Source organism: Mustela lutreola, chromosome 16 (assembly GCF_030435805.1).
Source record: "Mustela lutreola isolate mMusLut2 chromosome 16, mMusLut2.pri, whole genome shotgun sequence".
Taxonomy (NCBI): Eukaryota; Metazoa; Chordata; class Mammalia; order Carnivora; family Mustelidae; genus Mustela; species Mustela lutreola.
The window spans coordinates 56,113,715-56,128,440 of record NC_081305.1 but is presented as its reverse complement, the minus strand read 5'-3'; the positions used below and the strand labels follow the sequence as shown (position 1 = coordinate 56,128,440).

Here is a 14,726-nt window from a genome sequence, read left to right as displayed (position 1 = left end):
CTCTGGGGTTCTCAAGATTTATTCAGGATGTGTTAACGGAGGCGGTGGGAGGATGGGGTCCCCGAAGTGGCAGGGGCACACACAGAGGACCCTCCCCGCCCCCGCGAGGGAGGGGGGGGAGGCTCGCTTTTTCTTAAAAATATAAATGTATTTATCTGCATCATCACGTCCCTGGGCACCCAGCTGGCCGGCGGGTGGGCCACAGGGCGGGGAGAGAAGAGGACGTCAGGGCGCAAGTCTGAGCGAGGCCGCCGGGCAGGGGCGGGGGACAGCCTCACAGGGCTCCGTGCTGGGCCTGGTAGCGGGACAGCACGGCGCGGTAGTGGGACAGCTCCTGGCGCACAGCCACCACTTCCTGCCGCAGCAGGGCGTTCTCCTTCTCCAGGAAGGCCGCCCGTACTGATATCTGGTTCTCTTTGAGCCGCCGGGCGTCTCGGGACCTCTTGGCTGCCTCGTTATTCTTGTACCGCCGGCTCCAATACTTCTCATCCTGAGGGTGGGGTTTGAGAAGGCACTAAGGGCCAGGGGGAGCAGCTTTCCTTGTGCCTTCAAGGACCAGAGGACAGCTAAGAGACCCTCTGGGATGCTTCACGCCAGCAAGTGGGATGCAAAGGATAGCAGGGCTCTCCGAGGATGAGTACCCAAGGGTCTGGTTGCTAAGGGCAGCAGGCCCCTAGCAACAACTAAGGTGTGAGCTAGTTCTCCCCACTCCAAGCCACTGGGCTCCCATGTTTCCACTGTGCGAAGCAGACCCCACCACTCGGCTTGACAAAGGCCCTACAGTTAGCCCCTGGTTGCTAAGGATGCTTGTTCCTTGGCAACGGGGCCTTCAGGGTCTGAGGGCTTCTTCCAGTAAAAAGCACTGCTTTATGTACCACCTTCTCAGATCCTGGTTGCTAAGGAAAGCCTAGGCTCCCTAGCAATGGGGTTTTGTGTCCCATAAATCCCAGAGCTGGAGCCTTTTGACCTCATTGTCAAGGCAACCCCATCCTTCCCCAGCAATCTGAGTGGTTCCAGTAACTGTGGCTGTCTCGGACCCTCTGGCCTTGGATAGAGGCCAGAGAGCTGCCTTCTTCCCCATGGGTCCCAACTGCTAGAAGAGCTGTCCCTCAGCAAAGAAGCCTCCCCACACCATTACACTTAGAGTTCTCCAGTCCTAGAATCTGGCTGCAGAGGAGGACCACTCCTTAGGAACGAGGACCACACAGAGGTCCACAAGATGCTCTCCTCCCACCCCCCATGTCATTAAAGCCTAGTTCCCACTTACTAGGGCAAATCCAGTCCAGGCCCTGTGACAGGTCTAGACCACTGGTCTAGACTGCGTTTACAGGTCAGTCCTCAGTGTTTCAGGTAGTTATGGTGAAGTCCAGTGAGAGGAGCCCAGGAACCCCTTACTGGCAAAGCAGCAAGAAAAAAAAAAAAAAAATTCACTGCCCAGATCAGAATGTGGCTCTGGCTGCTAATGGGAACTCAAGGCCTCTCATCAATGAGCAGCCAAGGCCCAGAAAACAAGGCCCAGGGCTGGCAAAGTCTGCATCCCAGGCAGATGGAAGCACCCTGCAGAATGCCCCAAAGCAGAGGTCAAAGGACCAGACCCAGCCCAGGTAGTGGCTCAGAAGAAACAGACTGATGCTACTGCTAAGAGATGCTGTCCTTAGCAACAGGGCCTGGTCAAAGCTCCAAGCCTGTAGGAGTGGTTCCAGCAGGGCTAGCTGAGTCTGCGTCCCACAATGATACCATCTTCGTAAATCTCAAGCTGAAACTTTGGTCTCCTTTGTGCCCCATGGCTGTGGACGACTGATGCTTGGCTGCAGGTTAAGAGAACCTGAGAGCTAACCGCAGTGAAAAGCCCAGGCCTGTCTGTGAGGAAAGGGCCATCCCTGGCTGTGGGACCTGTAGGGGCCATGCCTGCAGCCTACATCCGGCAGGGCTCACCTTCTGCTCCTCTGGCACCTGGATCTTCCGAGCCTTCTTCATGATGGGCTGGGGTTTCAGCTCCTCCTCTGAGAAGCGATGTCTCCGAGGGTCAAAGGTCTCATGGCCGGGAATGCTTGACAGGGCTAAATCAGCTGGGTCAGGTTCAAATGTCATCAGCACCTCCACCGTGTCTGGGTCCACCGGGCTGGGTGTGTCCCGGGAGGTCAGGCCTTGGGGAAACAGAATGTGCTTCCTGAGTGTGTATTTACTTGGGGGGGAGGTTCAGAGTACCCCCTGCTCAGGTATATCTTTGACCACAAGGAAGGCCCTAATGAGATCCACCACAAGGCCCTCCAGAGATTAACCTCTCTAATGTAAAACAGGAAGGTTCCCGAAGCTACAAAGGTGCTTAGACATCATGGAACCAATTCCACTTTCACAAACAGGGAAACAGGCCCAATGACAACTGACACGCCCTAAGTAACACACGAGCCTGTTCTATTGCTTCTGAAACCCCAGGCCTTCAAATTTGCAGAGTTAGCTCCTTTCCCATTACCTAGCCTGAATCCTGCCTACTGAATCCCTGACCAAAGCCTAGACCCCAAGGCTGTTCAGAAGAAAGAAATCCAGTGCACTGAAAAGACTTCAGGTGCGCCGCTTAACAGCTAACTGGCCCAAACGGGTAAGGAAGAAAAGCAGAAATGAATGAGGTTTGGGGAAGGCTGGTTCAAGGGAGGGGGTACGGCCGGACTGTGCCTTTAAGAGCGAGCATGCCGGGGTCAGCTGAGGATACAGGTTCAGGGCCAGTCACGTGTGGGCGCCAGCTTTCCCGTTCCCCCCCCCCCCCCCCGCCACGGGCGCCCTCTAGTTCCTCAGGCCCCGCCCCCCCTCTGTGTGACCGCGCCTGCGCGAAGTGAGGAGCAGGGAGGAGGGAGGAGAGGACTCACGTGGCGCGGGAATGTGCGGCTGGGAAAGAGGGGGCCCCGGTTCTGCCTAGAGGTCCGGCCAGGGGCAGGTGTGTCCAGGAATTCCCAACCTGCAGTCTGCCCGTGGAGACCCCCAAGTGCCCGAGGAAACACACTTTTCCTTTTGCCCCCTGGAGTCTCTCAGCTCAAACCTCTCAAGCTCCAAAGATCCAGGCCCTCCTGGTGTCTGGGGAACATGGGCACAAACGGAACCCTGGACCTTCTCCCTCGCCACTGGGATCACATGATTCTGGGATTCCCAAGCCCCTCCTCTCCCAGGAACATAGGAAGCTCTCGGTCCTCGCTGCAACAGAAGACCCAGAATGAAGATCTTTTTTCCCCTCTAGACGACTCCGGGACCCCGGGCCCTAGCTCCTCTCCACGGGAGGATCCAGCAGCTAGGGGTGCCAGTCTTTTATGTCCTGGTAAAATAGAAGTCTGTACCCAGACCTTGCTTTCTCTCCTATAGAGGGCCTAGGAGTAGCAGTCCTTCCCCAACTCCACTGACTCCGCGCCCAGATTCCAGAGTGCACTTCACTCCCCAGCAAATAATTCCGGTGTTCTGGGATCCCAATCCCGGCTCCTCGAGTATCCGGACCTTCTCTCACCACGTCCCAAAGAAAAGTCCTCACTACCGCCCCACAGGAAAGGCTTCCTAGAATTTGAGATCCCAAGTCCTTCATCTCCAATGGATCCAGGAGACCCAGTCTCTGATGCATTACGGGACAAAGAATCCGGCCTCCTCTCCCAACATCTCGCTACTGCGTGGACCCAGAATTTGGGCGCACAACCCCAGCCCCAAGGTCCCCGGCCAAGTGCGGCACAGCCCTGCCCCTGAAGCCCAAGCCCCGCCCCTCCAGGGTCCTGCCCCGCCCCCGCCGTCGCACCTGCGCGGTGGCCGCCCGCGGCCCCGAGGGCAGCCCGGGTGGGGGCGTGCCCCGGGGAGGAACGAGGGGAAGCTGAGCCGCAGGAACCCGGCCCCGGGGAGGGTGCGGGCGTGCGCACGGGGGAGGGCGTCGGTGAAGGGCCGCCGGGGGGCGGCGGGCTGGGCGGGAGCCCGTGCTCCAGCAAGAAGGCGTCCAGGTCCACGTACTCCACGTCGCCGAACGGCAGCGTCCGCTCCCACAGCAGCGGCGCCAACAGACCCGGGCCAGGTGCGGCCCCCGGGCGCCCCCGCGGGGACCCGCCGCCCAGCACTGCCCCAGCTGGGGCATCCGCCGGGCTCGCCGTCTCCAGGCCGGGCCCGGGGACCGTGGCTGCAGGCGGAGCCGCCTTGCGCTCCTTTTCCTTCAGGAGACCTGCAGGCCAGGGAATGAGCGGGCGAGAAGAAAGAGATGGACAAGAGACCCCAGGACAGAAATACACGAAGAAAGGGGAGATAGAGACCCACAGGGCGGAGATCCAAAGAGGGAACAGGCGGGGAAGAGGAACAGACAGGAGAGAAGGCAAGGACCCAAAGAGAAGAGACCCAGAGAGAGAAGGCACAGACGTGGGCGGCACAGACAGAGGGGGACAGAAACCGAGAGAGGGACAGAGACTCAGAAAGAGGGGAGGATAGGGACCCAGAGAGGGGTAGGACACAGACCAGGGAAGGGATAGATAGACAGAAGGGGGACGGAAGTTCAGACAGAGGTAGATGGAGGGTTGGGCAGGTGAGAGGGGAAAAAAATGACAGTTCTGTAATTTCTCTGTAGCCTACCCCTGCTCACTGTGGCCTCTTCTCCCCACCCCCACACTATGTAAGGGGCAGGAAGGGGCTCTATTCCTGGGGCACATTCCTCATCCCTAGACTCCATGTGACCCCAGGAGGCCCCGCCCAAGCCCGTGTCACTACCGTGTGAGCATCAGACACACCCCCTCCCTCCTCCCTGGACCCCAGGGGTCCAGACGTTCAGGACCAAAGAATGCGGGGGGGGGGGGGGCTTAGGCCCAGACTCTCAGGTCCTCGGAGAGGAGGACTCTGGGGGACTCCTGGGTCCTCCTCTTGGACGGGCTTGAGCGCAGGTACTTTTGGATCCTGGGTGCTGAGAGATCTAGGGGCCTAAACACCTTAGTAACTGGGCAGATGACGGTTGGAAGATGGACTCTCGACACGTAAGAGGAGCCCCCCGTCCCAGCACTTGAATCCCTGAGGGAGTAGGGTGTCCGGGTTAGGATAGAGGGGGGCTAGAACTCACAGCTGGCTGGGTCTTTGGGTTTGCTGGTCCCCTGCAGAAGGCTCCGCAGCCCAAGCAGCGCTCCCCCGCCAGGGGGGGCCCCGGCTGGGCCGCCCAGCAGCAGGGGGGCCGGGGTCCTGTCGCTCACGGGCCGCGCCATCACCGGGCACCTGCCCGCAGGCTCAGGGGCTCATGGAGAGGCGAAGAGCCGGCCTGCCAGTTAGAGGCACACTCCAGTGGTTCGGGCGAGTGCCTGCCCAGGGGCGGGCGAGCGTAGCTTGCGAGCCTCCAGTATCCAGAACACTGCAAATCCTAGGAGTGACGGGGATTTGCAGTCCTCGGTGCAGAAACGTGCAACTCAAGAGGGTCCCTGGAGACCATGCAGTCTGAGTGAGGGGTTGATCAAATCAGGCAGCGGGTTCTTTGCAGTCCAGAGTTCAAGGGGACACAAGGCGCTCCTTCTACACGGTGGGCGAGCCTTGCTCTTGCAAAATCTGCAGCTCTCTCAGCGGAAGGCGCTCTGCAATCTGCACCAAGAGGTGTGCGCGGAGGGGCGGGGGAGGGGGCAAGAGGAGGCGGCCTCCTTGAGGCGTGGCCAACGCAAACTTCTTTCGCGGAAAAAAAAAAAAAAAAAAAAGCCAAACCAAAACACTCGACGCCACAGCGCGCACCCCTCCTATTAGCCCCCGCTAGCTGCTTGGGCCGAGGACCCCAGCCGCGTGCCGCCCTCCGGCTGAAAGAGCGGGCCAATCGCGTCTTGACCCCTCGAGATGCACGGCCAATGGGACCCCCGGATCCGCCGAGGCCCGGGAGGGCGCGTGAAGGGTTCCGTGCGAGAAGTTGCAGTGCCTTTAGGTGGGAGGCGGGACCCTGACCTACATTTGCCCAATGGGAGACGGCACTGGGGGCGGGACCGTGACCCATTTCGGGCCAATGAGGCAGGCGGGAGGGGGAAGCACATGGCTCTGCGCGTGCTGCCCGATGGGGAGGGTGAGTTGGGGGGGTAGTGAAAGAGCCGCGGCTTAAAGGAGCCGCCAGTCTAAATGACGGTTTTGGGAAACCGGAAGCAAAAAAAAAAAAAAAACGAGCAGTGCGGTTTAGGAAGACGGAGATTGGTTTCTAGAAGGCTGCTGTTTTTCACGACCCAAATGTTTCCCCGCCGCGCCCAGAATCAGACCACTAAGAAACAGGAAGTATTCTGTCCCTTTAATAGCTTTGTTTTGGGGGTGACTCCCCTCCCCGTGTGGGGAGGCTTGGAAAGGACAGGCACAATCCTCGATGGGGAGTCTCAGCGACCATGGGGGGCACCATCCACTGTAAGACAGACGACAGCGGTGGGGGAGCATTAGTTTACGGCACGAGAGGTTGGACCCTGCAAGAGGGTTTGCAGGAGTCGGGGGCTGGGCCGCGGAGGGCTCTACCACGGAGGCTGCGAAAGGGGAAGCCGGGATGTACCAGGTCGAGAAACTGGGGGAAACGGTCAGATTCTGGACCGGCACTGGGTTTAACCAGCAGGAGGCAGCAGGAGGGTGGACTAGGAGGGTTGACGTCCAGCTTCAGCATCAGACTGAACTACACGAAGGTATTCATGGGGTGGGGGTAGGAGGGTCTGGGCCATACCACGTTGAGAAGCTAGCTGAGTGGCTGTAAGATCACAGGGTCGAAGCTCGGGGAGACAGTAGGAAGGGGAGGAGGCTGTACCATGTTGATTTTCAGGAAGGGGTGTGTGTCAGATTACGGAACAGCCTGAGATTTGTACCACACCGAAACAGGGAAGGGATCCGGGCTGTACCATTTTGGAAAGCCGTCGTAATAAAAAACCACGGCCCAGTGGGAAGCCAGGGAGCTCGGGTTATATACCAAGTTGCAAGTTTCAAGCAGTGGAGAGGAAAGACAAATCACGGACCAGCAATGGTCTCTGGCGTGGAAGTGGACTGTACCATGTTGACACATAGAAGGGAGAAAAGAGCGAGTGCGAGCTCAGGAGGCTGGACCGTACAGAAACGTCAAAGGGGTGGGTAGGACTATATCATGTTGAGAAAAGAAGGGGAGACACATAGGCGGGTTAGACCAAGACGTGCGGGGAGGGGTGCAGACCGGACCATACCATGCAGGCGGTAGTTGGGGCCTCGGCAGCGCCTCTCGGGGTGCCGGGGGTCCCTGTTGCCCCTCAAGGCCCTGTGGGCCAAGGGCTGCAGGGGCCGGCCGTTACCGCTGAGGCTCTGGAAGATCTGGGACGGAGGATTCTGGCTCAGGAGTCTCAGGGAGTGCATCTGCGGCGGAAGCGGGTGGGAAACTGTGAGTGAACCGTGAACGGTCTTGGTGAAGGACCACAGAGGAAAGCCCCGCCCCTGGGGCAGGTGGGCGGGGTCTCACTCGGCCCAGGAGAAAAGTAAGGCGGAAGGAGGGTAGAAGAGGCCAAGAGCGATGCCCAGGCCACGGAACGGGTTAGCCAGGCTGGAGGGGGCAGACAGAAGTCACCTGGAGGGAGGTGATATTGAGGGCCCGGTCAATGAGGATCCAGGTGACAGTCTCTGAGCAGGGCGGGGTGCTGAGGGAGCCCTGATAAGTGATGAAGCCGAAGGATTCGGGGAACAGGAGCTCCAGGCTCAGGTCTTGAAGAAAGTAGGCATCATCTGCAGCAATACCGGGCTAGAGTGAGGAGCAGGACCCCTCTTGAACTCCCCTCCTGTGCACACACAGCTCCCCATCCCCTCCCCCCAATGCACCAAGGACTTACTCTTGTAGGAGATGCGGGTGATGGTGTCCCGGTTAAGGAGGCGGCTGAGGAAGGGGTTCGAGCTGCCAGCCACCTGTGTGGGGGTACAAGGTGAGGAGGTAGGAATCCAAAAGTCCCAAGTCTAAGCTCCCAATCCTCCCTCCCCCAGGACCCAGGAATCTGGGCCACCCAGACTCCCTCTTCCCCAGACCAGATTCCAGAATTCCCCTTCATCCTTTGGGATCTCGCCTGGGCTCACATTGATGAAGAGGCTGAGAATGGCCAGGCCATTGGGGCCCCGGGAGGCGGCGCTGAGGTTCCCGTAGAGTTCTTGGTTGAAATGGATGAGCTGCACCTGGGAGGGGAGCACAGAGTGGGGTTCCCCCAGTAGAAGTGGAGGAGAGAATGGGTGCAGCTCTGGGCCCTCAGGGTCCCAAGGCAGGTTAAAGATTAGTGCTTGGGTGGGGGGCAGTGGTTCTGGAAAGGAGGGTGGGGTGAGGCATTAAGAGAAAGGTGAGGTGGGAGGAATTGGGTCAGCTCTGGGTGAAGGTCAAGGGTCAGAGGTCAGTGGCCACCACCTCAGCAGAGAAGCCCTGGTGGTTGATCTGGTGTTCAGAGCCAGCTCCATCACGTGCTCCAAAGAGCAGTCGCAGTTCACTGAGTCGGTGGCTGTAGAGGAGGGGACCCCCAGACACATTGACCACGGGCCGTGGCGCAGGCAGGAAGGAGACATGGCGGCCAGTGTTGTACAACGTTCCCCGAAGCTGTAGGAGAGGAGGAAGCTGTCACAGGGACAAAGAGGGAAGGTCTTTTCCCTCCTGTGTTCCACTCCTACATTTCCTGCTTCCACCAAGCATTTAATCATTCAGCACAGCTGGAACATCAGTTACTTCCCAGGGTCTGTTCTAGCCCCATGATAGGTGCTCAATATCGGTGCATTTATTCAACTCACAGATATTTATTGAGCTGCTACTATGTGCCATGGATGCCAGGAAGAGAGCAAGGAAAAAGTAGGCAAAAACCCTGGGCTCATGGAACTCGTGTCCTCACGGAGCCGAGGCAGACAATAAATAACAAATTACGTAAGTAACTGCTTAATTAATTACATCTTATGCTTAAGCGGGGAAGAACTGAGAGCTCTGAGAAGGTAACATGGGAAACCCAGCCTAGACTGGGGTGGGGGGTGGGGAGATGAGGAAAGGCCTTCATGAGAAAGTGACATTTGAATGGAGACCCAAAAGATAAGTAGGAATTTGTTGCAAAGGAGAGAAGGGTATTCCTGGAAGAGGAAACAGCAAGTGCAAAGGCCCTGAGGTAGCCTCTTTCAGTGCTAGTGCAGGGGCTTGTGGGACTAGTGCCTGGTGAACGGAGAGGTGATAGGAGCCAGATGGTACAGGGCCTTGTGGACAATGATGGAATATTTTGTATTTTTATTTAAATAATTAAAAATAAATACATCTATATGTATATGTGTAAATATAAATATATATAAATATATATATATATATATATATATATATATATATAAAATTTATATATATCTAAAATCTCACACCTGGCACAGTGCCTGGAACATGGTATTTGCTGTTTAAATCTGTTAGTATTACTTCTCCCGTTAGGAATATTTTGAGAGGAGAGTGGAATGCTCTGCTTTGTGTTTTTAAACATCCCTCTAGCTGTGGGATGGAGAATGGAGGGCAGAAGGCAGAGAACCAGGCTAGCTAGCACCCTGTGGCACTAGTCCAGGGGCAAGTTGATGGTGGGGGAGTTGGAGGAGACACACAGTGACAGGATCCAAATGATATTGAGCAGGGAGATGAAAAAGGACCCAAAATGGACAGGGGAATGAAGGCAAGAATGGGTTGGGAATAGCCCCGGGCTTCTGGCAGGGGCAGGTGAGTGAAGAGGGGTGCCAACTCTTACAAGAAATGGAATTGCAAAGTGTGCAAGAGCCTAGATGCTAGGACCACACTACCTGGGTCTGAATCCCAGTGCTGACCCTCTAGCTGTGTGACCTCAGACAAGTAACTCAATCTCTCTGTGCCTCAGTTTCTGCATCCTTAAAATGAGGAGAACAATAGCCTCTATCTCATGGGGTGGTTGGGAGGATTAGCAGGCTGATCAGGCTTTTTAAAACCATGCTTGGCCCAGGGAACAGTCTGTGTTAACATTGCTTTTACAGACACGGAAAACCTAGGGAGCCATGTTTGGATAAAGAAGAACAGGTGATTCATATTAGAGTGTAAGGAGCCTCCTTTCTACCCACTGTCTACGGCTCCTTAACCCAGGGGGCCCTTCCACCTCCGCACCCCACCCCCACTCGTGCCCACCCCCAGGGGATTTGGTGAACCCTCCCACCAGGCCCCTTACCTTCTCTCCCCCAGTGCTGAGTCTCAGTGGGGGCAGAAAGGGGTCATAAAGGACCCTCTTCAGCTCCACATCCACAGGGCTCTGCCGCTTCCCCACAGCACACAGACTCCAGGCTGCATTCACTAAGCCCCAGAAGGGAGGCCCTGGAGGCAGGGGTGGGGCAGGGAGGAAAGGGAGTCAAAGATAGGACTGGATCCCAAAGCTGGGATCTGCTGAGAAGGCTGTGTTTTGGACTCCTGGATCCCAGGACAGGAAGGGTAGGGGATGGGGACTCCTGAGTCTGAGGGAGGAAGGGGCTGGGAATCCAGAATCTTGGGTCCTAGAAGAATCTTGGAGGAGTTTCCAAAGATCATCTAGCCGCCTCCTTAACCAAATCTACCTTCAATTAAGTCATTGGGGGAAGGAACTACAACTCCAAGCAGGCCTGAGTGCTGCCAGCCTACCATCCACGGCATGTCTGCCCCAGAGCCCATGGGAGTTGTAGTTCTTTCACTCTCCCTTGTCCCACAGCTGGATAATGAATGTACCGGGGGAGAGGAGTTGCAGGGGCTGGTCAAGGCAGGGGATGCGACCAATGAGCCTCTGGTTCCCAGCACAAGCCAGACCTACTACCTGCCTCTTTCCCTGCAAACCCCCCCCACTCTCTTTTGCACCCCCACACTCCTTCCTTCCACTCACTCCCACTCACTACTTGAAATGCGCATATATAATGTCCCGTGGTGAGCTGCTGGGGTTCAGAGGCTGGGGCCGACTCTAGAGGGAGGAAGGGAGGGAGAGGGAAGGAAGGGGCTGGGACTCCGGGGTCCTGCGAGGAGGACAGGGCTCCTGGGTCTGAGGAAGGAGGCACCCTGCAGCCCCGAGTCCTGGGTCCCCGCCCTGGCTCCACCTGGCACGAAGTTTCCCTGGAGATTATCCTTGTAGCTCCACCAGTCCTCGGGGTCAGGTGCAGGTCCAATGTGAGCTGGGGAAAGAGCAGCCTGAACCCCTCCCCTTGGTACCCCACCCCCACCTCTCCCTCAGGGGCTCCCGCCCCAACCCCCGGCCTTACCTGCCGCCCCCAGTGCGGCCCAGAGTACCAGCGCCCTAGGAACGCTCAGACGAGCAGCAACCCCCATCCCTGGGAGGCCTCTGAGCAACCCCCTCCCAGCGTCCTGGCCCCTCTCTCAGCTCCTCCTTCCCTGCTCTGTGGGACCCTGTCCCTCCAGGACTTCCAGCCTGCCTCTCCTCCCTACAGGGAGTCCAGTTCCCCAAACACCGAGGCAGCCGGGAACTGAGACCCCCCAAATACACTCCTCCCTGCTCTCCCAGCTCTCTGTGCCTCTCCTTCCTTTTCTCTTTTCCCCAACCCTCCAGCCTCCCTCTACCTCCCGATCTTCCTACCCCTTTCTCTGCCTCCTGCTTCTCCCCGGGGTTACCTCCTGGTTTCTAATCCACACCCCCTCTTTGCTCTCTTTTCTTCAGCTCCCCGGAGCCACCTAACCCCATGTCTCCATCCTGCTTCTCTCTCCTCCTCCCGGTCTCCCTCCTCTCCTGCTTCTTTCTCGCCCAGTCTCCCCACCTCCTCCTCTTCTGCCTCTCCTGTTTCGCCGTCTCTCTCTTCCCTCATCCTCGCTCCCTCCTCCCCCTCCCTCTCTGATCTCTCTCTGGGTGTTATTTAATTTTTTTGCCGTTGTTGTTGGCGGGGGGGGGGGGGGGGGGAGTGATCTCACAGCAGCAAACAGTCCTCGGACTGGTGTGGGGAGAGACCAAGGGGCAGGATGGAGGGGTCATTGGGGGCTAATATCCAGCTTCCAGCTGTGCCGGGGGAGGGGGACGGAGGGGTGGGGGGGTGGCCTGGACACCTGGGGCCCGGAGCTGGCAGTTCCCAGCCTCCGCAGAAGGGAGAAGGGGGGGGGCGCTTAAGGTGGAGCTGGGGGAGTCCTCCGAGGTCTCCGTGCTCCAGGCCGCTGGTGCCGGAGGATCCGGGGTACCCCGGCTGGTGCGGACCCGGGTTGGAGCCTTAGTGGCGCCTGCAGCCCCCGCCCAGTGCTCCAGTCGGCCTCGGCTGGGGGCCGCCTTAACCGAGCTGAGGGATCCCCTGGGAGACCGGGGTGCGGTGCGGGCAGCTGACCAGGAGGGGGAGGCAGAGACTTGGAGAGGGACCGAGCGCCGGGAGGAGGAGCCGGGAAGGCCGAGGGGAGGCAGCCGAGGTGAGGTCGAAGGACTGCAGAGGCTTAGGAGGGGAAGGGGAGCCCGAGGTAGATGCGGGGAGACATGGCGGAGGGAGACCTGCGTGCTGGAAATAGGGGAACGGGGAGGCGGGGGAGTGGGGGGGAGGAGGAGAGAGACAGAGACACACAGTCAGAGACAGAGTGTGAGAGAGAGAACGGGAGATACTGGTGGAGGCAGAGAGAGACGTACAGAGACACACACTTGGCCATAGGAACAGAAACGCCCATCCCACCGGTCAGAGAAGGGAGAAGAAGCTGCCAGGCCAAGGGGGTGGGGGTGGGGAGAAACAGAAACTGAGAAGAGATTCAAAGACAGAGAGACAACAGCCAAACTCAAAGAGAGAGACACAGAAACATAGAGAAAGAGACACACACATACACAAACACACACACACCCCCCTCTGAGTAGAGAGCCTGATGCAGAGAAAGAGCTCACCAGAGAGGAAGAGATGGCAGAGACCCAGAGAGAGGGAGAGAGACCCAGAAACAGACCAAGGGACATCAAAGGACAGCGTGGAGTCAGAAAGACAGGCATTCAGATAAAGAATTTGGAACAGACAGTCAAGGCACAGACAGCCAAAGAGGGTCAGAAATGGAGAGAAAAGAAAACGCAGGAAAGAAAGGTATGTATTGCTTATCCATGGCCGCATAAGGAATCACCCCCAAACTTGGTGGCTTCAACCAACAAGCATTTACTGTCCCACCGAGTCTGAGGGTTTGGAGTTTGGGAATGGCTTAACCGGGGCGGGGCGGGGGTCCACAAGGTCCAGTTAGGACCTTGACCAGGGTGCAGCCCCCTGGAGGTTCGACTGGGGCTGAACGGCACTTCCAAGTTCCTCATCACTGTGCCTCTCTTGAGGGCTATAGGGGTGCTGGTTTCCAGATCGACTGATGAGAGAGAGAGAGAGAGAGAGAGAGGAGAGAGCACAAGCAGGGGGAGCAGCAGAGGGAGAAGGAGAAACAGGCTCCCTGCTGAGCAGGGAGCCCTGATGCTGTGATGCTGGGATGCTGCGGGTGATGTGGTGATCGCAGGACCCCAGGATCATGACCTGAACAGAAGGCAGACACTTAACAACTGAGCCACCCAGGAGCTGTGTTGGCCCATTTTACAGATGGGGAAGCCAAGCATCAGAGGGTGCAGGTGACTTGCCCAGAGTTATACAAATAGGAAGTGGTGGAGCAGGGGAGGAAAATAGAGCAAAGGGGGACGAAGAAAACACGATGGAGGCATTGTGCCGAGAAGCGAGGAATCTGTCAGGAAGCTTGGCAGGGAGTTGGGGGTTGGAGAACCCAGGTCTGTTGGAGAAATAAATCAGGAAGAAATGGCAGCCATCCTGACCAGTTTCCTTGATGCTGGGCCGTGCCATGCTCTCTGTTGGCTTTGTTTTAACCCTCAAAGCAGCCCCAGGGAGTGGAGGGGTTAGGATTAGCCCCATTATACAGATAGAACACTGAGGCTGGTCTGAGAGGGAAGGGGCTCTCCCAAGATGGCATGGGTTGAATGGTACCCCCAAACCCACACACCAAAAAGTGCACCCAGAGTGGAACCTAATTTGCCAAAAAGGTCTTTGCTAATGTAACTAAGTCAGTGACCGTGCGACCGGATCATCCTGCATTATCTGGCTAGACCCAAAATCCAAGGGCAACTGTCCTTATGAGAGAAAGGCGGAGGGAGATTCGATACTACAATGTGCAGACAGAGGCAGAGGCTGGCGTGATTCTGCTGCAAGCCCGGGATCACATGGAATCCCCAGAAGCTGTGCGATGCAGGGACAGATCCTCTCCTGGAGGCTTTGGAGGGACTGTGGCCCTGCTGACACCTTGATTTGGGACCTGCTGCTTTCAGGGCTGTGAGAGAATAAATTGCTGTTGTTTTAAGCCATGCAGTTTGTGGTCATTGTTTACTGCAGCTGACCCCAGGGGTGTGGAGCAATAATGAGAAAGACATGGAACTTTTCAGAGGCAGAGACAATGAAGGAACCAGAGATACATGGAGGGAGAGACAGACAAGGCTGATAGTGCAGAAGAGCAGCTTCTACCTACAAGTTTGGCTCTCCAAGTTGGCTTGTTGACTCTCCTCCTCCAGGAAGCCCTCCCTGACTGCCCCTCCTCCAACCGGAGTCAGTGCCTGCTGTGCACATTCCTAACACCCTGGGCTACCTCCATTAGAGCACCGATCCCTTAGGGGAGGAACTGTGTCCTCCCTCAAGGGCCCAGACCTGACCCATCTCTGGGTGTCCAACACTGGCCCCCAGAGGGCACACTGGGATCCTCAGGAGAGGAATCAAACACAATTGAATGAGACAATGCTCCTGATGTCTCTCCCCAGAGACTCTGGGCTCCTCCTGTCTGCTGAGAGACAACTGGATTTCCTGCAAGGCCCAGCGAG

The 14,726-nt window shown here is 57.4% G+C and overlaps 2 protein-coding genes and 1 long non-coding RNA gene across 4 annotated transcripts; 1 reads left to right on the top strand and 2 right to left on the bottom strand.

Annotated features, from left to right (window-relative positions):
- Positions 1-3: 3 nt before the first annotated feature.
- Positions 4-5,880, bottom strand: DBP (D-box binding PAR bZIP transcription factor). Its single transcript, XM_059150798.1, has 4 exons — positions 5,060-5,880; positions 3,770-4,180; positions 1,936-2,147; positions 4-490 (listed from the first exon to the last, which is right to left on the bottom strand). The coding sequence occupies exons 1-4, from the start codon at positions 5,196-5,198 to the stop codon at positions 275-277; spliced, it is 978 nt and encodes a 325-aa protein (XP_059006781.1). The 5' UTR covers positions 5,199-5,880; the 3' UTR covers positions 4-274.
- Positions 5,881-6,223: 343 nt separating this feature from the next.
- Positions 6,224-11,316, bottom strand: CA11 (carbonic anhydrase 11). The gene is made up of 9 exons (XM_059150797.1): positions 11,176-11,316; positions 11,014-11,088; positions 10,128-10,270; positions 8,336-8,521; positions 8,017-8,112; positions 7,779-7,851; positions 7,520-7,674; positions 7,146-7,311; positions 6,224-6,352 (listed from the first exon to the last, which is right to left on the bottom strand). The coding sequence occupies exons 1-9, from the start codon at positions 11,240-11,242 to the stop codon at positions 6,327-6,329; spliced, it is 987 nt and encodes a 328-aa protein (XP_059006780.1). The 5' UTR covers positions 11,243-11,316; the 3' UTR covers positions 6,224-6,326.
- On the top strand, positions 7,668-14,223 carry LOC131817455 (uncharacterized). 2 transcript variants are annotated; one of them, XR_009348517.1, is made up of 3 exons: positions 7,668-7,868; positions 8,712-8,839; positions 9,940-14,223. It is a non-coding gene; the product is annotated as an uncharacterized LOC131817455 (long non-coding RNA). The 2 variants fall into 2 exon arrangements; XR_009348516.1 differs by lacking the exon at positions 9,940-14,223 and having other exon boundaries at positions 8,712-9,224.
- The last annotated feature ends 503 nt before the right edge of the window (positions 14,224-14,726 follow it).